At 45.4% G+C, this 23915-nt stretch overlaps 1 protein-coding gene across 6 annotated transcripts in view; it reads left to right on the top strand.

Annotated features, from left to right (window-relative positions):
• The window catches only part of USP16 (ubiquitin specific peptidase 16), a 28571-nt gene that overhangs the window by 4246 nt on the left and 410 nt on the right, over nt 1-23915 (top strand). For 4 of the 6 annotated variants that reach the window (XM_053657650.1, XM_037161491.2, XM_053657653.1 and 1 more), the window contains 15 exons: nt 983-1161; nt 3781-3884; nt 4826-4929; nt 5807-5991; nt 6450-6545; nt 7592-7722; nt 8022-8109; nt 9304-9382; nt 11216-11307; nt 11640-11696; nt 12592-12768; nt 18250-18895; nt 19797-19891; nt 20972-21058; nt 23663-23819. In XM_053657650.1, the coding sequence (XP_053513625.1) occupies nt 983-1161; nt 3781-3884; nt 4826-4929; nt 5807-5991; nt 6450-6545; nt 7592-7722; nt 8022-8109; nt 9304-9382; nt 11216-11307; nt 11640-11696; nt 12592-12768; nt 18250-18895; nt 19797-19891; nt 20972-21058; nt 23663-23819 (2277 nt within the window). The remainder of the gene's footprint in view (nt 1-982; nt 1162-3780; nt 3885-4825; nt 4930-5806; nt 5992-6449; nt 6546-7591; nt 7723-8021; nt 8110-9303; nt 9383-11215; nt 11308-11639; nt 11697-12591; nt 12769-18249; nt 18896-19796; nt 19892-20971; nt 21059-23662; nt 23820-23915) is intronic. The other 2 variants (XM_053657654.1, XM_053657655.1) reach the window with 2 other exon arrangements.

Genomic DNA, 23915 nt, shown 5'->3' with positions numbered 1-23915 from the left:
CCTGAGTCCAAATTCTGGCTTAGCCACTTAGTAGCTATGTGACATTGGTGCGAAATCTTAGTTTCCTCATCAGTCATTGGGGATAGCAGTGACTTCTGCTAGGATTGTTGTGGGAACTAAATGAGATAATGTATGCAAAACATTTAGCGCAGTCTCAGGCTTATAGTAAGTATTTAATATCAGAATTTTAGAAACGACTTAATTTATTTTTAGGGAGAGGGGAAGGGAAGAAAAGGAGAGAACATCAATGTGTGGTTGCCTGTCATGCACCCCCCAACCGGGGACCTGGCCCACAACCCCAGGCATGTGCCCTGACTGGGAATCGAATTGGCAACCCTTTGGTTTGCAGGCTGACACTCAGTCTACTGAGCCACACCAGCCAGGGCCTAGTATCAGAAATTTTACTTGTGGTTAGTATTTTCTAAGACTGAACAGATGCAGACTTCTGTTGAGTGTACTGTCTGTAGTTGTGAAGCTTTGGGGCACCTGAGCCATCTCCCCCTGTGCAGCTGTACTGTGTTTTGGAGGTTGTGGTTCAGGGGTTTGTCTCCCTCTCCGTCCAGCTGGAATGGGGACTCCTCACCGAGATGCACCGAGGCTCCATCGCTCTAGGCTCCCTGGGTCCTGCCTCGGCGCTGGGCCTGCTGCCTGAGGGAAAGACCTGCTCTGCAAACACTTTAAAATAAAGAGAATGATAAATATGATATTAGGACTCAAGGAAATAGTTAAATAAATTAAAGTGAACTTTTGGTGGTGGTGGTTATACTCAGAATCGCAAAAACAGCAAAATTTCAAATTTCTATCAAATCTGTCACCTAATCAGCTCATTCAGATGCCACAGAAATGTGGGTTATCAGATCACCTAACAGCCTGTGTACAGAGTAAACTCATCTTGGAAGTCACACAAAGGGTGAGCTCTGAGACTCTCGGAAGAGAGCCGCGCATGTCGCCTCACGTGCTCCTGTGTTGTCTGTTTTACCAGAGCCTGTGTGCAGACACCTTAGAAAAGGGCTGGAACAAGGTGCCTTGAAAAAGGCCTTAGTGAACGTGGAGTGGAATATTTGCCAAGACTGTAAGACGGACAATAAAGTAAAAGATAAATCTGAAGAAGCAACAGAAGAAAGCCCTTCGGTTTGGCTGTGTCTTAAATGTGGCCACCAGGTATGCCTAGGTTTTGCTTGGTGTGGGGTTTTCTACACTCTGTGACCGCCCTTCAGAAGGTGTTGCCTGAATACAGGGAGGGTAAGTAGGGTGCTAGCTCACTGGCTGTGTTCCCTGGGGGGTAGGTGCTGTGGCTGAGGTTGCTGGGATCCGGGTGCCTCATTGGGGTGTGTGCTGCCAGCGCCCCCTGGGGAGCTGGGAGGGAGAGCTGCGTGGAGCCGCAGGCCTCCGTAGGTCTGAGGACCAGCTCTGGCCGTGGCACCTGTGCACAGAGCAGTCCTGGGGGGGGGGGGCGGGGAGCTGGCCTTGGCCAGGGCCACTCCCTTTCTTTGAGGATAATTCCTGGGGATGAACCGACAGCTGTGAGCTGGCAGCTGCGACAAGGAGTCCCTGGCCCTGAGGGGCCGGCTGGTGGCAGGACAGCTCACAGACGCGAGAGGCTGTGGTTTGAGTGGCCAGGGTCTCGAAATCACCTCCGAGGAGGCAGGTTAGGTTTGTGTTAGGAAATGGGCTGCTGGCCATGACGCTTGAAGATGAATCAGAGACCATTCTTTTTTTAATTTGCTTTTAAATTGAAATTTTGTTGAGGTAATTATAGGTCGTGTGCAGTAGAAGAAATAATATGGAGATGTTGCTGCACATTCTGCCCAGTTTCTCTCAGTGGTGATGTTGTATAGAACTGTAATACATCACAGCCAGTATATTAGCATTGACATACTCCCTGAATCTTAGACAGATCTCCCGAGTTTTCCGTTTCCTGGAGAGAGAGAGAGAGAGAGAGAGTGTGTGGGTGAGAGTGGGTGAGAGTGACTCCACCACAGCTGACGCCGAGTGGTCCCCACCTCATGTGGGCCTCTCTGCCGCCCTTGTGTGGCCCTCCGTCCCCTCAGCCCCAGGCAGCTGCTTGTCTGCTATTTCTTAAACTGTGTCCTTTAAGAAATGTTGGGTGATATAGAATCCAAAGAACTTGAGACACGTGGGCATAAACTAAAGGGGGGAATGGTGGGGGAGGGGGTGTGTGTAGGGTGGAGGGGAATGAAGGGGGGAAATAGGACAATTGTAATGGCATCATCAGTAAAATATATTTTAAAACATTAAAAACAACAACAAAAAAGAAACGTTGGGTGCAAGGAACCGCGCAGTGCACAGCAGTCGGGATCGGCTCTTTGTCACTCACGCGCGGACCAGAGACGGATCCAGGCCGGTGCGGCAGCCGCTCCTTCCTGCGGAGCAGCGTTTCCTGCCAGAGCAGTGCCGCTCGTGTGCCTGGGCCCCTTCTGCAGGGTGCCTGCGCCAACTCTGGTTTTTGGCAGTTTTGGATAAAGCTGCTGTGAACATCTGTGCACAAGTATTTATGTGAATTTAAGATTTCATTTTTCTGGAAAAAATGCCCAGAAGTACAGTTGCTGAATCGTGATAATTAAATGTTTAGTTTTCCAAGACGCTGCCAAAGTGCTGTCCAGAGTGGCTGTGCCACTTCACGCTCCTGCCGATGGTGAGCGAGGCGCCCTCCGCGTCCCTGCGGGGTCGGTGTTGTCTGTCGCCGGGTTCCTGTTTCCTTTTGTTTTTTTGTTTTTGTTTTTGGTTTTTGCCATTCTTATAGGTAAACAGTGAAATCTAATCATGGTCAACTTTTTAAAAATTGTTAGCAAAGAATGTATTTACTTATTTGTCTTTGAAAGGTTTTCATTGATCCTCTCACATTCATATGGTGAGCATGAGTATATTTTGCTGCTTCAATTTTCCAGATGTTTCTTATTATACATTTTATGTGTTTTGCTCCCTTTTAAATTCCTAGTGTCAGTAGTAATTATTACCTTTGGTCCCACTATGTTTATCTTTTGCATTGTTAGCAAGTGATTCTCAATTTGTTTTAAGACAACTCAGTTCGTTTTTATATTTCAAATGATCTCCAGTGGTGTTTTAATACTGCAAATTAACATCAAATTTACTTCACTTTAGAATTAAATGTGGAGCGGGATAAGTTAAATCAGCAGTGTTTGATATCCTAGTTAAAGGGTCATAAGCCATTGAGAGATATTTCCCCTCCAGAGTATATTCTAGCCGCTCTAGAAGCAGGACCACTCACTGCCCTGCAGCGCAGGGGACTTGGCCTGGTGCTGACAGACAGGCAGTCCAGACGGTTCTGTGCCAGGGGTGTCTTATGCATTGGAAGCCAGTAGTGGGAGATGCTGACATACTCATAATACCCAAATCAGTAAAGTCGCTGGTGAACATGAAAAATGTGTCTTTTATTTTATGGAAAAATGTAAACAGACTTTTTGGCCAACCCAACAATATATATGTGACAAAAGGGGCTGAAGTTAGGAAATACCATTTAGGAAGCCAATATGGAGTCTGAACCAAGTAGACACAGTGAATGCCTGTGTCAGCATGGTCTGGTCAGGGCGGGAAAGGGCAGGCTACAGAGAAGAGTTCCTTTACCTGTAGTTTTCTACATACCTAAGTCTTAACAGCATCTAGACTCTCTTTAGAGTCTAACATCTTATTTTCGAGACTATAAGAATGACAGTTTCTTGAGCCACTTCCTTGTTCATCATAGATTTTGAATTCTCTCCTCTTTTGGTGAATTTTTGTGGTTTATGACTGATTCTCCAGGGCTGCGGCAGGGACTCTCAGGAGCAGCACGCTTTGAAGCACTACATGACGCCAAGGTCCGACCTGCACTGCCTGGTTCTCAGTCTGGACAGCTGGAGTGTGTGGTGAGTAGTGCAGCCTCGGGGCCCGCTGCCTGGGGGTCGTTGGAAGTGCTGGAGAACGAGGCATTTGCAGTGTTTGAGGAGCGAGGAAGTTCAAGTGTTTGTACTTGTTTAAACATCACTTTCAGAAGGCTAGAGAACGTGATGTTCTGAGAAGCTTTCGCTCAGTGTTGTACAGGCAGAAAAGTGGTGGTATGTGGAAGGCTCGGGAAGCTTCATCCTTTTTTCTTGCCTGTGATAATGTGAAGCATGTGGTAGGTTGTTTTTATTGATAGTTTAAAATTGAGGCTTTAAGAACAAATTCCAAGTAAACTGAGAATTTTGTAAAACTTTGGGAATGAATTTGCATGAAAATAAATGTCAGGCTGGTTTGTGTATTTCATATATTTTAACATCATTAAAACAAATTTTCACGTATTTTTAAAAATATTTTATTTACTTATTTTCAGAGAGAGGGAGAGGAAGAGAGGGAAAGAAACATCACTGTGTGTTGCCTCTCCCTTGGCCTCTCCTGGGGACCTGGCCCAAAACCCAGGCCTGTGCCCTGAGTGGGAATCAAGGCCGGAGCCTTCCAGTTCACAGACTTGTACTCAATCCACTGAGCCACACTAGCTGGAAAACCATTTACACAGCACAGTTCACTGAACATTATCTGTCAGTTACAAACTTTGTTAATTTTGACAGGTTTGTACTTTGAAGAATGCATAGAAAAAAAATTGACCTTAATGTCATAAATAGCCATTTCAGTGAAATGTTTGTTTGGTTTTTTATCCGCTGTATTTATATGTAGCCATAATATGGATAGTCTTCAAGAAAACATACAAGGATTCATTTCTCCAGTGGAATAATTTGATGGTTACACACTTTGGATTCCAGGAATTACAATCTGTCCCTCTTTTGGGTTGTCAGTTTGTCACTTTTCCTCTCTGGTCTTTTGGGCACAGGTGTTACCTGTGTGATGATGAGGTCCGGTATTGCAGTTCACACCGGCTGGGTCAGGTGGTTGATCATGTTAGGAAACAAGCCTGTGTTAGAACTTCAGAATCAGGTAAAAAAAATCACTTGTTTCTTGATATGTAACGTTGACTTATGCATCTGTTGGTATTTAATTTACTGCATCACCCATCATTGCATATAGCTGAGTAACATTTATTATGGCTGATTTTGAACTGTGAAACTATTTTTGGTTTAAGAATGTGAAACTGAAGAGTGTAGGTAATTCTGAGTATTGGGATTAGAAGGGAATCTGAGACCTCCAGTTGGATGTGGTGAAGAGGCCGAACTCGGCCCTGGAGACGGGGACGGGCAGTCGTGCCCTGCGTGGGGCTGCGGGCGGACCTGCCATAGACCAGGTTCCTTCTGCTCAGGTGATGGGAAAGGGAAGTGCTTGTAATTCCTTCCGAAGACCAGATACTCTCGGCTGTTTTCCACGCATAATGAACCGGGCTGGTGTACGTTACTAGCTTTAAGCTTGTTTAGATTTCTGTGATCACAGACGTATCTTTGGCAAAGCCAGAATTGTTTATTCCTAACTTCAGAATTTTGGGGGGGCTCACAGAATTTATTAAAAAATGTATTTGGTGTCCACATTTTTATTTGATTGCTTTATATTCCAATTTCACAAGGTATGGTGTGGTCATTTGTAAAACACTTTAGTGCATTTAAAAAGGGGTGTATGCTAAAAAGCATATTCTGTTTGGCTTTATTCATCAAAGTAATGCTTATATCAGTTTTGAATATATGTACTGGTTTTTCCTGATGGTAATTTATTTATATTTATTAGAAAACATTTAAACTCAAACAGGCAGCAGATAATATCAGGTGAAATGCACAAATCTTGTTGCACTGTCCCAAGTGTAACTTTGCACTTGGTGTGGCTGTGTCATACATTTTGCTGAATTGTTTTTTCTTCTTTTTTTCTAAAGCAGCAAAAGATAACGGTAACATTGAACTTGAAAATAAAAAATTAGAAAAGGAGAGTAAAAATGAGCAAGAGAAAGAAAAAAAGGAACATACGGCTAGAGAAACACCCACGAATTTTACTTCCCAGCTCACCGTGAAGGGCCTCAGTAATCTGGGAAATACGTGCTTCTTCAATGCAGTAATGCAGGTACCAGCATTACCTCTCCTCTGCAAATCAGGTTTCTGTATTTGTTACAGTATGGCATTTTTCCCCCTAAGTAATTTATTTCCACAGTTTTAAAGAAAACCTAAGGCTGTGCTCACTCTGTGTGCCAGCAAGACATTGTGCTGAGCACCAGGGTACAGTGATGCCTGCCCTCTGAGAACGTCCCCTCGGGTGGGGGGAGCACAGGCCAGCCCAGCCGAGAAGCAAATCCCCGGGTACAAGTGGGTGTGGGGTGGGGGTGGGGCAGGGCCCTGCCCAGCTGCCCAGCTGCCCAGCTGCCCAAGCTAGAGTATTGAGCCACGGAGCACGGGCCAAGGAGCATCCAGTACCTTCTGTTTCCCAGAGACAAGAGAATCTGCAGCATTGGCAGTGACTTTCTGTTCTGATAGAATGGATTGCTTTGTCCTTAAATAATTTTCCTTTTTCATCCTGTATTCCAGAATTTGTCACAAACACCAGTGCTCAGAGAACTCCTGAAAGAAGTAAAAATGTCTGGAGCCATTGTGAAAATGGAACCACCTGACTTGGCACTAACAGTATGTACTTTAAAATTCTCTTTATAATCAGTGATTTTCTTCTCTGAATATCCATATTTTAAGTTATTTTAAAGCGTTGATACTCATTTTCATCTTTTTTGTTTGTCTTGCTTTAGGCTACCAAGTTAAAGATTATTAGACTAACAGAAATTATTAGGGGCCTTTACATGTTTTTAAAATTGTTTCTTAGATCTTATTTATTTACTTTAAGAGAGGGGAAGGGCGGGGGAAGGGAGAGAAACATCGATCTGTGAGACATACATGGATCAGTTGCCTCTCACATGCCCCCAAGTGGGGCTAGGTCCACAACCCAGGCATGTGCCCTGACTGAGACTCGAACCAGCGACCTTTCAGTTCACAGGCCAGCGCTCAATCCACTGAGCCACACCAGCCAGTGCAGAAATGATCAGGTTTACATTTATTTGTTGTGTCTTTGCTATGCTCTCATGTTTGGCTTCCTCCTTGGGAATGTTGTTGGTATTTGTGAAGCTCTAGGCAGAGAGATGTGTAGCCAAATGAATTTTACCTTACCCATTTTTTTAAGTTGTTTTTTTTTTTTTTTTTTTAGATTTTATTTATTTATCTTTAGAGGGGAAGGGAAGGAGAGAGGGAGAGAAACATCAATGTATGGTTGCCTTTCATGCGTCCCCTGCTGGGAATTGGCCTGCAGGGAACTGGTCTGCGACCCAGGCATGTGCCCTGACTGGGAATCGAACCGCGATTGTCTGGTTCGCAGGCCCGTGCTCAATCCACTGAGCTACACCAGCCAGGGCCTACCTTACCCATTTTTATATTTGTGTTTTGCTTCAGGTCTTTTCGTCTTAGGTAGTATAAGTTCCTGATAATCTAAAACTAAAACAGTAGAACCAAAGTCTTCATAAAACAGTCTATGACCAGAAAGTTTCTGCATCTTTCGATAATACATTTTGAACTTTTAAATGGACAGCTCTGTCAGTAACATTGGCAGTATGGGTTGCTAGTTACATTTTGCTAAAATAAGTGACTCTGAAACTGGAATGAAGAAAGGTTTTTTGGTCCCAATTCAGGAGCCCTTGGAAATCCACCTGGAGCCTCCAGGCCCTCTGACTATGGCCATGAGCCAGTTCCTCACCGAGATGCAAGAGGCCAGGAGGGGCGTCGTGACGCCCAAGGAACTGTTCGCCCAGGTCTGTAGGAAGTGAGTATCTGCCTGGCCTGCGCTCTCAGCATAGCCGTCAGGCACCGAGGAATTCACAGCATAGGAGCAGCCCAGTGCATACATCAAAGTGCCGTTTATTTCTTAAAACAGTCTATGGGTTAAAAAAACCCGTGCTTTGTGTGAAAACAAAATCTGCCAAGGGTGTCGTTGGACTACACAGAAATTTTGGGAAAGATCTGGGATATGATCCTAAGATTTTGTAAAGCTTGCTTCATGTTTTAGTAGACTCTTCATTGCTTTTCTCTCTCTTCTTTTCTTTCTTCTTTTCCCTGCTGCAGAGCAGTGCGTTTTAAAGGCTATCAGCAGCAGGACAGCCAGGAGCTGCTTCGGTATTTACTGGATGGCATGAGAGCAGAAGAACACCAAGTGAGCATACTGCGACCAGTGTATTTCACAGTTTCATCTCATTCACCTCTCTGTCATTTGATATTTGAAGGGGTATCAAAGCAATGAAAGCTAGTTATTGAGGCCACTGGATGGAAAACATTTTTTTGACACCCTTCTTTTTGGCCAATGTGTTTTAGTCCTGGGGATGAATGAAGAGAATCAGAAATGACTCTCCTTTTTGTGATGCTGTTTTGTGTGACATTTTCAGCATCATTGTTCCTTAGGGTTCTGCCACATAGGCCAGTCCCCCGAGAGCTCGGAGAGCTGGAGAACGCCACTGCCACCATGGGGCCTGGCGGTAGCCCCGAACCCGGGTCCTGAGGGCAGCCCTCAGATCACGGGGAGTGTCCTTCCATCCCATGTTCTCTCCTTAGAACATTGACGAGATGTTTAGTACTTAACTTTCTGTACCGATTAGCCAGTGGTAACATGGGTTTCATTATTTGTCATTTTGCTTAAAGTCATAGAACTTGTTGATGACGATCAGTGAGGATTTACACTATATTCATTCATTTTGTACAAGTCGGGGGAACATTTGTTGCATTTTGAAGTTTTCAGTTCCCGGGATGTAAAGTAACGTATTTGGGGATGTGAATATAATTAATGATAGTAATAATGTAGTTACAACAACTAATATTTATCTTGCCCTTATTTTATGTCGAATACTCTTCTTAGTATTGTATGCGAATGACCTTACTCAGACCCCACAGCCATTCTGTGAGGTAAAGGTTGGAACCATTTACTCCCCTTGTAGATTCTGGAGCTAAGATGTAGGAAACTTCAGTGCCTGGTTCAAGGTCACCCAGTGCTGATGCAGTTGGGCTGTCACTGCTGGAGGCTGAGCCTTCGCTGTCCCTGAACTGTCCTGCCTGCAGGACACGCTGTCAGTGGTCTCTCCGAGGGGGGGGGGCATGTTCTGAAAGCCTAGGTTCAAGTCGGTGAAAATCAGGAAATGTTAAGATGGGCTTTATTCATGGGTTTGTGGTTTTGTAAGTAGAGTTCTTTTTAGCTCCTTTAATTAATGCTGAAAAAGTGATTTTAGATGTATTAATTTTCATTCAGTAACTTTGGGGAGCTAATTCTTGATCATGTTCTTGATCACATATTTTCTAAGAAAATAGTTATAAAATTTTAAATTTAATAGTGTGCATATATTCATTTTGTTACTTTTAGAGAGTGAGTAAAGGAATTCTTAAAGCATTTGGTAATTCTACTGAAAAATTGGATGAAGAACTAAAAAATAAAGTTAAAGGTAATGTCTGACTTTTTGAACTAAACCACTGTAGTTGAATCCCTCTGCACTGTGGGAGTGGAGTGCTGGCATTTCTATTTTGCATCCAAAGTTATTAACGTGCAACTTCTCTTGATTACCATTGATGTTAAAATTTGTTCAGTACACCCAAGGTGGATGTTTTAGAAAAATTTACCTTCTAGTGTATTCTTTTCATGCAATGTTGTAGTGAAATTACAAAGACAGAGTGAAGGCGACATCACAGTTTTGTTTCTGAAGAGCTCAGACTTTTGACTGCGGTGATAAGTGACTTGCACTTGTCCGTGTGAGTCCTTCGTGGTTGGCTCAGTGAGCGTGGAGCCGCGTCTGTCTCACGAGCACGTGGCGGCCGGGGGGAGCATCCTCTGCGCAGCAGGGCTTGTGCTGGCGGAGGCCCCTCTGTGTCCTTCCATGTCGCAGGCACGTGTTGGCGGTTGAGCCCTTGAAATCTGAGCAGTGCAACTAAGAAGCTAAATTTTTATTACTTAATTTTCATTAACTTAAATTTAAATGGCCACAAATGACTAGTGGCTTCTGTATTGTGAACCACAATTTAAAACTGACATGTAGCAGCTCTTTGCCTCTTTGGTACCTCAGCCTGAACAGAGACTGTCTCTTGCTGTCAGGAGACATGTTTCCATAGAAACCAGCCTCTGTCATTGGAACGAAGCACATAGTTTTATGTATTTAGTAAAAGAGGTGACCAGGTAATCAAGTTTTGACACCTTAAGCTAAATTTATCAAGATTAGTTTTGGAACAAAGGGAAATAAAACATTTTTGTCTGAAGCATTTTCCTGTAATTTTTTCTTGCTTGTTTTGTTTCATTTTGTTTTTAAATGGAGTTAGTCTTAGAATTCACAAAGCAAGTTGCACGTTGGAATGTTATGAGGGGGGACCCCCAAAAAAAGAATTTATTTATAAACAATTGTGTATTTATTCTAAGTCATCTTCAAAGTAGTCTCCATTTGATGCAATACACTTATCAAGATGCTTTTTCCACTGCTCAAAACAGTTTTTGAACTCATCAATTTTGATGCTTTTAGTGCTTCTGCCATTTTTTGTTTCACCTTGCCCATGTCAGCAAAATGTTTCCCTTTGAGGAATTTTTTCATCTGAGGAAACAAAAAAAAAGTTGCTCAGGGTGAGATCAGGTGAATAGGGAGGGCGAAGGTCAGGGGTCACGCTGTTTTTGGTCAAAAACTGCTTGTACACTCAGTGCACTTTGGGCAGGTGCACTTGTAAATCATCACGGATTATGAAATGGGCAAACTCGGTGAAAGAGTCTTAAAAAAATTCCCTGATGCCGAACACAGCCTCTCACAACAACACTAGATGACCCACTGATCAGATGGGTCCCTAGAACCCTCACCTAGCAAGGGAAGCCCGTCCTACAAGGGCCTGCCCTCCAGAAGATAATTTCGGATGTTTTTGCTCTCCCCCCCACCTCTCACCCGCTGTAGAGCTAGAGATGAGCTAGAGTACCGTCCAGACTTGCCTGTGTGCTCATTTTCCGAGTGGAGATGGGTAAACAGCTTCACTGACTTGCACAGTGTGTTTCCCACCGACCGGATCTTAGATAGGAACTTTTTCTGAACTTTTTATTTCTCACCAGATGTGATTGTGTGAAATTCTGTTATGCTCCAAAGTGCACTGTGTGCCACTGACTAGCAAAAAAATTATGGTAATTATGAATAGAGAAAAGTCAGATAGGAAATTAAAAATACAATTTTAGAGTTAGAGAGGTTAGGTAAGTAGTTTTAGCGTATTCAGTTAACTTTACAAGTATATTTGATGAACTTGCTTTCCCCTTACAGATTATGAGAAGAAGACATCAGCACCAAGCTTTGTGGACCGCATCTTTGGGGGTGAACTAACTAGCACGATTATGTGTGATGAATGTGGAATGGTAAGTTGGGGTCGCGTGTGATTGGTTCACTACGTAGATAGTTTGTCATTTGTGGCTTTCGAAAACAAAGGTCTCATTCCATAAGCTCTTCTCGGCTGAACTCCCCAAACGTGCGTAGTGTTTTGTGGGAACTGTGAGCACCCCTGACGCTGGTAGAAGTGAGGTAACGTGTTGCTTTGCTTCCCTAACCCGGGGTCCTCAGGGCTGCGGTCCCCGTCCCGTCTTCTTTAGTCGGTATATTGCAGCCAAGCCCCAGGCCCCATGATCTTACTACGTAATGTTTACAGTGCGTCTTTTCCTTCCTTTTACGTTTTCTTTTTTGGTTGGTTAAGGTCTCCTTGGTTCATGAGTCTTTCCTTGACTTGTCTCTGCCAGTTTTAGATGATCAGGTAAGACCCTAGAGTTCATCTTATTTAAGTTTATTTTTCCTATGTTAGGTTTTATGGGGAAGCCTTTTCACCTTTTCCAAGTTTGTATATTACTAGCCTGTGGAGAATTTTTCTAAGTGTATTTGAGATACAAGAAGTTTCAATAGTTGGACAAAGGATGGGTACTTTTTTTATATATAAAAAAAGGTGGAGAGTGTGTTTAGAATTCTTTGTAGATGGTGATCTTGATTAGTGTACATCTAGGGACATGTTTTCTTTATTTTAAAATTTACTATTCTTGTTATTTGAGACTAACCACAAATCCCTTACAGTATAGTGTTCATAGGTGTTAATGCAGAACATCTCAGTTTTAAGCCATATTACTTTGGTTGTTAGTAGTAGTAGAAAAAAAGAACATGTTATGAATTTTGGGTAAATCACTGTTCAACTTAATATGCATTAGGAGTCCCTTTAATCACTGTAACTTAGTGGTTAATGTCTTACCACATCTACTTTAGTTTCTTTGTCTAAAACTGTTACTTACACGCACAGAAAGAAATGAATAAAAGGAAATGCCTGTGTTGGGCAAGTAAATCCCCGTGAACAGAAAGTGCCTTTGGAAGCGGCGCAGTTGCATGCAGTGCAGCAGGTGCCTGACGTGGTTTATGCTGCTCTTTTCCATCACACTTTGCTGTGTAGTTACTTTTTACTGTTTGTTTACTTGTTTGTTAGTGTGTGCAGATTGCTTCTTAGTGTTTGAGATGAATGAATTTTGTCCTGGATATATTTTCAAGCATCATGTAAATAAAATAGTGTATAATAGGAGTAGAAAAAGATTTAAGTAACATGAAATCTTTTCACCAAATACTAGTTGTAAAATTTTATTTTCGGCTCATATTTCCTCCATATTTTTAAGAGTGGTAAGAAAAGTATAAATGATAAAAATCTGAAAAAGACAATGGAGAATGAAGATAAAGACAGCGAGGATGACAAAGATACCGACAGTTACATAAAGGAGAGAAAGGATGTTCTGTTGGGAACAAGCAAGCACTTACAGAAGAAAGCCAAGAAGCAAGCCAAGAAGCACGCCAAAGTGAGTCACTGGGGAGAAGCTGCACCTCTCTGATTCTGTAACTTTTTTAAATTCTTTTTTATTTTATTTTATTTTATTTCTTTAAACATATTTTATTGATTATGCCATTACAGTTGTCCCGTTTTCCCCCGCTTTCACTCGCCTCCGCCCTGCACACCCCCTCCCACCCACATTCCCTACCTTTAGTTCATGTCCATGGGTCATACATGTAAGTTCTTTGGCTTCTACATTTTCTATACTATTCTTACTCTCCACTTCTATTTTCTACCTACCGTCTGTGATATTTATTCTCTGTACCTTTTCCCCCTCCCCCCTCCCACTTGCCTGTTGCTAACCCTCCATGTGATCTCCATTTCTGTGGTTCTGTTCCTGTTCTAGTAGTTTGTTTAGTTTGCTTTTGTTCTTGTTTTAGGTATGGTTGTTAATAACTGTGAGTTTGCTGTCTTTTTACTGTTCATATTTTTTATCTTCTTTTTCTTAGATAAATCCTTTAACGTTTCATATAATAGTAAGGGCTTGGTGATGATGAACTCCTTCAACTTGACCTTGTATGTGAAGTACTTTATCTGCCCTCCCATTCTAAATGAAAGTTTTGCTGGATAGAGCAATATTGGATGTAGGTCCTTGCCTTTCATGACTTGGAATACTTCTTTCCAGCCCCTTCTTGCCTGTAAGGTCTCTTTTGAGAAATCAGCTGACAGTCTTACGGGGACTCCTTTGTAGGTAACTGTCTCCTTTTCTCTTGCTGCTTCTAGGGTTCTCTCCTTCATTTTCATCTTGGGTAATGTAATTATGTGCCTTGGTGTGTTCCTTCTTGGGTCCACCTTCTTTGGGACTCTCTGAGCTTCCTGTGACTTCCTGGAAGTCTACTTCCTTTGCCAGATTGGGGAAGTTCTTTATTATTTGTTCAAATAAATTTTCCACTTGTTGCTCTTCCTCTTCCCCTTCTGGTACCCCTGTAATTAGGATGTTGGAATGTTTAAAGACGTCTTCGAGGTTCCTAAGCCTCTCATTTTTTTCAATTCTTGTTTCTTTATTCTTTTCTGTTTGGTTGTTTCTTTCTTCTGGTCCACATCATTGATTTGAGTTCCAGTTTCCTTCTCATCACTATTGGTTCCCTGTACATTTTCTTTTATTTCGCTTAGTGTAGCCTTCATTTTTTCATCTAATTTGAGACCAAATTCAAGCAATTCTGTGAGCATCCTGATCACCAGTGCTTTGAACTGTGCATCTGATAGGTTAGCTGTCTCTTTGTCGCTTAGTTGTATTTTTTCTGGAGCTTTGATCTTTTCTTTAGTTTGGGCAAATTTTTTTGGTCTGGTCACACCTGTTAGGTAGGGCCTTAGGTATTCACCCAGGTGGGGCAAAACCTTGTTGTTTTGCTGTGATGCTGTAGTTGGGGGAGGGGTCTGAGAGAGAACAGTGGCTCTTGCTTCACTCTCTGCCGATTTCACTTCCCCCGCTACCCACAAGCAAAGTGGGCCCAAAGTGGGTGCTGATTCCTGGGTGGGTTGGCTTGTATATGTTCTAGAACATACACAGTGACCTCTCTTTAACGAACTCTCCTATGAGGCTGTTTCTCCCGCTGCCGCCTAAACCCCTACAGGTGTTTTCAGTCAGAGGTTTGAAGCTTTATTTCCCTGCCCTGGAGTCATGGTTGCGAGGTTTGTCTCGCTCCCTAGCTCTTCTTCCTGGCTTATCTGCGCACGAATGTGGAGCCACCTGCTCCACCAGCTGCCGCTGCAGCCTTGCTGGCCAGCTGCAGCCTTGCTCACCCCGCTCTGTGATCCGGCACTGGGTCCACCGGCCGCAGCCTTGCCCGCCCCTGTCCTCCAGCCACTACCTTGCTGCGAGTTCTCTCTGCACGCTCATCTCCGCCCCTCCTACCAGTCTGGACGAGTGTGTCTTCTTTAACTCCTTGGTTGTGGAACTTTCATACAGTTTGATTTTCTGTTAGTTCTGGTTGTTTTTTGTCTTTAAGTTGTTGTCTTCCTTTTGGTTGTGTGAGGAGGCACAGTGTGTCTACCTACACCTCCATGTGCTTTGTTTATTCATTCACATTCAAACTTTTTAAAGAAGATTTTATTTATTTATTTTTAGATGGGGAGAAGGAAGGGAGAAAGAAGGAAGAGAAACATCAGTGTGTAGTTGCCTCTTGTGCGCCCCTCTACCAGGTACCTGGCCTGTAATAGGCATGTTCCCTGACTGGGAATCAAACCCAGGACCCTTTGGTTCACAGGCCAGTGCTTAATCCACTCAGCCACACCAGCCAGGACAACATTCAAACTTTAAAAATATTAATTATTTTTAGCCCTGGCTGGTGTAGCTCAGTGGATTGAGCATGGGTCTGCGAACCAAAGGATTGCGGTTCAATTCCCAGTCAGGGCACATGCCTGGGTTGCAGGCCAGTTCCCAGTGGGGGACACATGAGAGGCAACCACACATTGATATTTCTCTCCCTCTCTCCTTCCCTTCCCCTCTAAAGATAAATAAAATCTTAAAAAATAAAATAAAATAAAAAATAAAAATATTATTTTTAATATTTAAAAACAAATGACTAAAAAAATAAAAATTCAAGCATATAGTAACAGACCTCTTGACCCTTGCCTGAGCCCTGTCCGTCTGTGACACTGATGGCCGTAAGTTCACTTGTCCTCCAGAGTCTCTTTGGAAAATATGATCACGTACAAGCGTGTAGTCTTGTTTTTTCCCTCCTTTTATCAGTTGTGCATATAGTCTAGACCTTGTTTTTTATTTGTTTCTACTTAATTAATTCTTGGAGATCTTTCCATTTCAAGGCTCGGGTCAGTTTTTTAACACCTGTCTGGTATTGCACTTCACAGAGGCACCACAGCTCACCTAACCATTTCTTTCTTGGTTGAGGGTGTTTGCATTGTTTTGCCATCATGGCCAGTGCCATAGGACTAACCCTGTGCAGTTCTGTGTCACTTAACAGCACGAGATAGTCTTAGAAAGGAGCCGTGTGGCTGTTTTGTTGTGCGAATACCACACAGTGCACTGCACACCCCCGCATGGTGCAGCCGATCACTGCTGGGCCACAAGTCTGTACAGTGTGTTGTTGTAACAAGTCCTGTGGACATTGCCACGCAAGTGTGTTCCGGGATCTGTGTCCCAGGAAAGGAGCCGTGAAAACACAGGGTGAGGGAGAAGTGGTGGCCCCACGGGGCAGGGCGGGGCAGGGCAGGGCAGGGCCAGAGCGGAGCGGGCAGGGCCAGGGCGGAGCGGGCAGGGCCAGGGCGGAGCGGGCAGGGCGGAAGGTGCTCTGGTCGCATCTGGGGTGGAGTCTGGGGCGGCCTGGGCATGACTGTGGGCTTTCTGAGTTTATAAAAACGTGGTTTCTCTACAATAACCAGTTAACCTTAGCATGCTGTGCCTTTTCTACTTGGTAAAAAGGATTATTCTAAAGAATAACCTGAAGAATTTTTTAAACTTTTTGAATCCTAGAATAACAATTAACTTAAAAGCACATTGTAAGCTACACAAAAATATTTTACTTTTTCATATTCTTACTGTGTATGCTTTTTTTTCTTTTTAATATTGATTTTATGGAGAGAAGAAGAAACATTGTTTTGTTCTTGTTTCACTTACTCATGCACTCATTGCTTGCTTCCTATATGTGCCCTGGCTAGAGATCGAACCTGCAACCATGACGCAGTGGGCAGACACTCTGACTGAGCTACCTGGCCAGGGCCTGTAAACCTTTTTCTATTTTTGAATTAGAAAAAACTTTAAAGACCTTTTTTATTAAAAACTAAGACTTAAGCCTGCACAGGCAGGACATCCCTGGGTCAGCTGTCTGCCACCTCCACATCCTGGCCCTTGGAAGGGCTTCAGGAGCAGTACCACACGTGGGGCTGTCACCCCCTAGGACAGCAGCCCTCCTTTGAGAACATCTGACGTTCCTGCCTCAGGCTCCTTCTGAGCGCTGTCACTCAGTTCAGAAACACGTTCATGGTAGTTGGCTTGATTTGTTTCTTTTTCTCATCATAGATTTGTTGTGAGCAGGTAGTGCACTGCGGACATTCCTCTGTGCTAACGAAAGTCTGTTGGCGTGGGGGTCCCTGTGTCCAGACTTTCTAAGGAGCGTGTTAGATTCTGCAAAGGCTTCTGCTAAGCCCTTCGCTGTGAATTCCTTGGCAGTTCTTGCTTTTTTCCTGCAGTTTCCTTTTTTTCTTGCCTCTTCTGCAGCTTTGCATCCCTGAGCCACTTCTGACACCTGCCCGTAGGCCAGTTCCGGGGCAGTGTGGCTCCCCGCCTCAGCGACAGCCGTGGTGCTTCCACAGCCTCCTCACCACGGCCGGCCTCCCCGGGCGGTGGGGGGTTCTTCAGCTCCCTTTTTTCATGGGGCCACCATCCGTGGTGGCCGGTTGTTACTGAAACATCCTTACAAGCACGTATATTGTCTGTAGGGTCCATTTTGAGGAGAGAGATTGCATTTGCAGATTTGATAAATATTACCCTATTGCCCTCCGCACAGTTTGCCAATTTTTATTCCTCCCAGCAACATGTGAGACTCGTTGTTTCTCCTCATCCTCAACAGCCGTGTGTCATCAAACTGCTTGGTTTCTTGCCAGTGTGAGAGATGGAAAGTGTTAACTTAGTCAAGCTTATTTTCCATTAATGTTAATATAAATGAGGTTAGCCATATTTTTATGTTTAAGAGTCATTTGTGCCCTGGCTGGTGTGGCTCGGTAGGTTGGGCGTCATCCAGCAAACCAAAGGGTCATTGGTTTGCTTCCCAGTCCGGGCCAGGTCCCCAGGAGGGGCGCATGAGAGGCAACTACACAATGATGTTTCTGTTCCTCTCTTTCTCCCTCCCTTCCCCTCTCTAAAAATAACTAAATAAATTCTTTAAAAATGCCGTTTGTCTTCCCTTTTCTTTAAAGTAGTAGTTCATATTCTTTCCCATTTTTTAAAATTGGACTTTTCGGGGAGTTTTTTAAATGGAACATTGGCTAGTAAAATGATACGGGTTTGAGGGGTACAGCCTGTCATACGCCTGTGCATCGCTTTTGTTTCACGTGGAACCGTTTCTGACCGAAGCACATCAGAGAGCACGTCCTGGGAGTGAAGCCGCCCTGTCGTAGACAGCACTTGTCGTGTCTCCTCGGGACCGTGGACCTGGGCCGCCTGTGGTGTCGGAGCCACTGCAGGGCGCTCCCGCCTGCTCCTCGGGCAGACCATCCTCGGGCGGACGCTGCGGCCCGTCCACGCTCACTCACCCCAGGGTGGCAGCTTCGTGGGGGTCAGGGAGGGCTTATTCCTGCTTTCGATGAAAGCTTTTCTCCATGATTTGTTTGATTCCTGAAAGTAAAGGGACTTCTAGGACCAGTTCTGGGAATGAGCTGCTTCTTACTAACTTACTAACTTTGTTATTTTTAATTAATAAGCCAGAAAACCTGATGTGGTATGTGTACACTCTTACAGTTCTTTAAAAAATGTTTTATGCTTTTTACACAGAACCAGCGAAGGCAACAAAAAATTCAAGGAAAAGTTCTTCATTTAAATGATATCTGTGCCATCGACCATCCTGAAGACAGTGAATGTGACACTGAAGTGTCACATCAGGAACAAGTGGGTATTAGACCCAACCATGACTCACAAGAAGAAGTTATCGATAAAGAACATTGTGTTAATCAGAAGGACTTGAATGGCCGAGAAAATACGGTAGAAAGTGTAACTGACCGTCAGAAGTGTGCAGAGGAGGTAGACACGGAGAACGAGCTACAGGTTCCGGCGCCTCCCGCCGAACATCCCCAGGGTTTAGATGGTGCCTGTGTGGAAGATGGGGGCCCTGGGGAAGAGGACGTTCTGAGGGGTTTCAGGAACCTGAACTTGGATGCTGCTCTTTGCCCTGATGACATCCATGTGGAGATTGTGAATGGCAGCTCTGTTCCCGGGAACAAGGTGTATGAGCTGGTGAACCAGGACCCGGCGACTGCCTTCTGCACCCTCGCCAGCAGGCAGGCCGTTGGTGCTGACGAGGGCTCCATCCAGCACTGCCTGTACCAGTTCACCCGGAACGAGGAGCTCCGTGGGGCCAACCAGCTGCTGTGCGAAGCGTGCACCCGGAGACAGCGCAGTGCCCCGCAGGCCAATCCGAAAGGTACCGGGCTCCTCCCAGGAAGTGACCTTAGTGCTTGGGGCACGTTCTGTGCGGCATCGGTAGGCATCCTGTTTAAACTGGGTCAGGACCTGCATGGCGTCTTCCGAGTACACGGTCTGCTGGGGGGTGGATGGGCTGCTGTGTTTGAACCAGCCTGCCGGAGTGTTGCCTGTCACAGCTGGATCCTGACAGGCGATGCGGCTCTTGTGCTTCCGCGGTTTCCGCCAGCGTCTGGACAGCCGTCCTGCCTACCCCCAGGAAGCCACAGTGGGAGTCCTCAGGAACCGGAGGGACTGCGGGTCCAGGGCACAGGCTTCCCTACCGTCTTCCTCAGACCCGGAGCAAGAGGCACTCGGGGAGGGGGGCGGCCGGACGGGCAGGTGCCCGAGGGTGCCCGTTGACCGTTTTAGAGTCTAGCTTTTGTGTATTTCCTGGTCAGTACAAAGAGTAAACTGTTGATTTCATAGCAATTGTGCTTAGAGCCGCTGTGGGCAGACTAGTCCACAGGTCCAGTTTGGCTTGCTGCCTGGTTTTTATGGTCTCTGAGCTAAAGTGGTTTTTATAGATACATTTTGAAAATGACTTTATGGTAGAAAACACTAACTTTGAACCCCAATTAATTAAATATTATCTCCAAAAATAACTTCATTCTTCAGCAGACAGCAGTCGTACTTTATTAGCATTATATTTTGGATTATATCAGTAAAAACTTATGGAAGTTTTGTCTTAAGTATAAATACTTACAAAATACCCTTCATTTGGCTGAAAGTGGACCTGCTTACCTGGACCTTTAACAGTATACTTGTCCTGGCTGCTGCTTTCTGAAACGACTTTATACCAACTGAATGCTTTAGAGTTCTAAACTGATTTTCACACCGCTGTAATTTTTTTCTTTTTTTAGGTGAAAAGAAACATGTTTACACCAATGCCCAAAAGCAGATGCTCATTTCTCTTGCTCCTCCTGTTCTCACCCTTCATTTAAAGAGGTTTCAGCAGGTACCTCTTGTTACCTAAAATTTGTTTTAAACACGTAACATCTGTTTTATTTGTTAATGTCTCAAACTACTACTGTTTTTCTGTTATTTCCCATTTCTAACTTCAAAAAAGTAGGAAAGTAAAAAATAATTCATATTGCTAAGGCAGATTTTTTTTTAGTTGATTCTTTTTCTGAAGATTTTATTTATTTATCTTTAGAGGGGGAAGGGAAGGAGAAAGGGAGAGAAATGTCAGTGTGTGGTTGCCTCTCGTGCATCCCCTGCTGGGAACTGGCCTGCAACCCAGACATGTGTCCTGACTACGAATCGAACTGCGATCCTTTGGTTCGCAAGCCTGCGCTCGATCCACTGAGCTACACCAGCCAGGGCAAGGCAGATGTTTTGATGGAGATGCCTGTCAAGGTGAACAAATTTGGGCACAATTCTTCTGCAGTTTTACTAGAACTCGTGTTGCTCTTTTTATTAATATTAGCATCTGACTCTTACCTTAATTTTCAATTTAAGAAAAAGACAAGTTTACTAGTCACATGCCACACTTAGGAAAATGATGTGTTTCTGTTCTGTGTGTGGTACCTTATTTGATAAACAGACGTTGGATTTCATCCATCAGTCACTCAGGCTCTTCCAGAAGATTTCTGCTACGAGCAGTATGAGTTTCCCGTTCACTTCCCCATTCCCCAAATGCTCCTGGAACGTTCTCCTCCTGTGGGTGCTGTGGGCTCAGCAAATGCATTGGGTCTCTGGGGGCAACTCCCTCAGTGTGGTTAGAGTGCTTCCCAAAAAAGTATTCTGCTACGGCTGAGTTTTGAGCATCAGAACATCGGTATAATCTGGCTCTGCTGGGCGGCCAAAGCAGAAACACTGGGGTTTTCTCTCTGGAGCAGCGTCCCTCACGTGCGTGTGGTGGTGGGCGGGGCACTGTGCAGGACAAACGGCTCTCGGACAGTTCCTGTCAGGCAGGGACGGAGAAAGCTGGACTGGGGCTGGGCGTTGTGCTTGTGGGCGCTGGAGTGGGGCTCCGGTTTACTTAACATGCATTGCTTTTGCAGGAAAAGAACTTATTTTTATCCCTCTTTTTTAGGCTGGTTTTAACCTACGCAAAATCAACAAACACATAAGATTTCCAGAAATCTTAGATTTGGCTCCTTTTTGTACTGCTAAATGTAAGGTAGGTAAATGTGGTCTTTTTCAGAAAATCCTTTGACTGGAAATCATGTCTTACCAAATACTGCAACAGCAACTTGCGAAAGTGTGAGGTTGGTGAGAATTCACTAGGTAGTGGGTCTTTGACTGTTCCTTCTGTTTTGACTGTTAGGTTTATTTCACTTCATTTCTTTGAATCCTCGTTATTGTGGCAGACGTTGTCTCGGGAGCTAAGCTGATACAGTAATGGGTAATGTCCGTTTAACGTGGCCAATTGTCAGTCTGTGTGCACAGGGCACGAGTGGTTCTGGGCAGGCTCAGAGGTGTGTGCGCCTTGGCCGGTGCAGAGCAGAGCCGTGGGAAGTGCTGCGAGGGCTGCAGGGAGTTCCCAGTACAAGGCTGGCGGGGTGTAAAGAACAAAGCCTGAGAACTGGGCTAGACATGAGGTTTCGGGGGAACCAGGCTTTCTGAGGTGTTCACTGGGGAGCCACAAAAACAGGTCTTGCGGATCTGTCCTCAGTGAGGAGCCACAGAAGCATGTCACGGCAGGGCTGTGTGTTGTGTGGACTAGAGGCGGGAGAACTAGTTGGGAGGCTGTTGAGAGTTCAGTCTGTGGATGAACCCAGACAGTGGTAGGTTGGTCTGGAAGACAAGGTGGAGCCTTTCATGGATGCTGAGGGTGACCCGGGAAGAGGGGTCGAGCGTGATCCCTGGGCCTGGTTAGGGGACTGGACATGTAGGCTGAGGGGGTGTCTTAAATTGAGGAGGGAACTCAGGAAGAAAGGTCGGTGGAGAGAGGATAAAGTGTTCAGTTTGGGGTACATCAACTTTCAGACGTTCTTTAGCCATTCATGTGGTAGTGTTTGGAAAGTGTTGGGGCAGACATGTCTGAGGCCCAGGGCAAAGGCTGGGGCTGCAGGTGGGCATTTTGACATCAGCGCACAGGTCGTGGTTAAAGCAGGAAAGGCTGGTGTCTCAGCGGTCCCCAGGTTGAGGACCTGGGGACTCAGAATATGTCAGCATAAGTATGTTTAGTCTTACTGTACTTATGAAACTTGAAATGACAGAAATCCTCCTTTGTCCCCAATCTAAAGTTTTCTGACATGTATTCAGAGCTGGTGGGTGAATTGTAATCAGCATGTCATAGGCTACTACCAGTTTTGCTGGTGAGCAACTTTTGGTGGCATTAGTTTTGAGTACAAGGTCACAAAGAACCCATCTTTTGCCTGAAGTGCCAACGCCCTGTGTTCAGGCTGCAAAGAAAGGGCCAAGAGCCCTCGGTGCCAGAATATCAGAAAAAAAGATCAGAAAATAGTTAGGACTAGATGGGATGGAAGTCCTGGCAAATTTTTCAGAAAGTGCTGGTTACTTCTGTGGGTGGAGACAGGAATGACATACTGGGGATAACATAGGTTAAAGCAGCTGTCCCTTACCTTTTCGGTGCCAGCGACCAGTTTCTGGAAGAGTCTTTTCCAGGCTGGGGAGGTGGACAGACAGCAGAGCTCAGGCAGTAATGGGAGGGAAGCTTTGCTTGCTCCCCTGCCTGCCGCTCCCCTCCTGTTGTGCGGCTGTTCTAACCTGGCCCAGGGGCTGGGGACTCCCGTTAGTGGTCTAAGTCTGAGAGACGTTACGTAGGTTGAGAGTCAAGACGAAATCTAGAGGGTGAAGACACTTGATTGGGGAAGACCTGGGAGGAGGCCGATGACACCAAGTCAGAGTGTCACCTATGAACAGGGAGCTGGTCAGGCTGTGCCTTCACTGCCTGCAGTGGGAGGTGCAGTCAGTTGTCAAGAGCAGGGGGCTGCAGCGGGGGCAGACGGGCTCTGCGGTCGCCCCTGTGCTGCTGTTGCACTGATTCTGAATGTTGAGGTCACGGGCCTTACCCAGGAAGGAGGCTGAGAGGCCAGGAGGAAATGGGACAGGAGGTCCTGCTGGGTGGAAGGCGCGCCGAAGGCTGGAAGGACGGGGGAGTTGTGCACGGAGCCTGAACATGCAGGAGGAATTTGGAACAGTTCCAAGTGATGAGGCTGAAACGGACGGCAGTGACAGTGCTGAGGGTCACTGATGGACACTGGGGGTCCCCGAGGAGGGCAACTGGATTTGGGGTGAAGCGGCATCTAGTTCAATGGGGCAGCGACTGGAGCAGAGTGAGGCACAGCAGCAGCGAGGGGCAGGGGGCCTGTCCACGCCCACGCAGTCTTGTGGCGGGTGGGCTGCTTTTACTCCGCATGGGCTGAGGCTGGCCAGGCCGAGCACCCCCACAGAAACCCAGGGTGGGTTCTGACATGTAATCCGAGTGCTGGCCCTCTGCTGTAGAAAATTTAACTTCCATTCTGAGCAGAAACCAGGGTGCCAGAATGGTTGAGGTCTTTTGAAATTACCTGAGCCCGACACTCAAGACATTCAGGGAGGTTATGGGACAGATTCCACCAGGTGGCCTCTGGAAAAAGGTGACAACCTCAGGGGAGTAAGGAGGGACAAGACTCAGCAGGCAGAGATGAGGTAGGCAGGTCAAGTCCAGATTAACGGGTTCTCAGTGTGGAGGTCAGACTGTAGGGTAAGTGTCTTGCCCTTGGTTCCTGTATAAATGGGACTACAACTGACGTTTGAACCCTGTTTGTTCCTAAAGAACGTTGCCGAGGAAAGTACCAGGGTGCTATACTCCCTGTACGGAGTCGTGGAGCACAGCGGCACCATGCGGTCCGGGCACTACACGGCCTACAGCAAGGTGCGAGCGGCACACACTCGCCTGTCTCACTTTGTTCTCCACGGGGACATCCCACAAGGTGAGGCCCGCAGAGTTCTGGCACTCAGCACACACGCAGCAAGCCGAACGACAATGAACTTGATTTTCTCTGTTCACACCTCATGTTCCATTTCCT

Source organism: Artibeus jamaicensis, unplaced genomic scaffold, assembly GCF_021234435.1.
Source record: "Artibeus jamaicensis isolate MK-2021 breed Jamaican fruit bat unplaced genomic scaffold, CSHL_Jam_final scaffold_474, whole genome shotgun sequence".
Lineage (NCBI taxonomy): Eukaryota > Metazoa > Chordata > Mammalia > Chiroptera > Phyllostomidae > Artibeus > Artibeus jamaicensis.
Note: the sequence above shows the minus strand (reverse complement) of the source record. Positions and strands in the feature narration are given on the sequence as shown.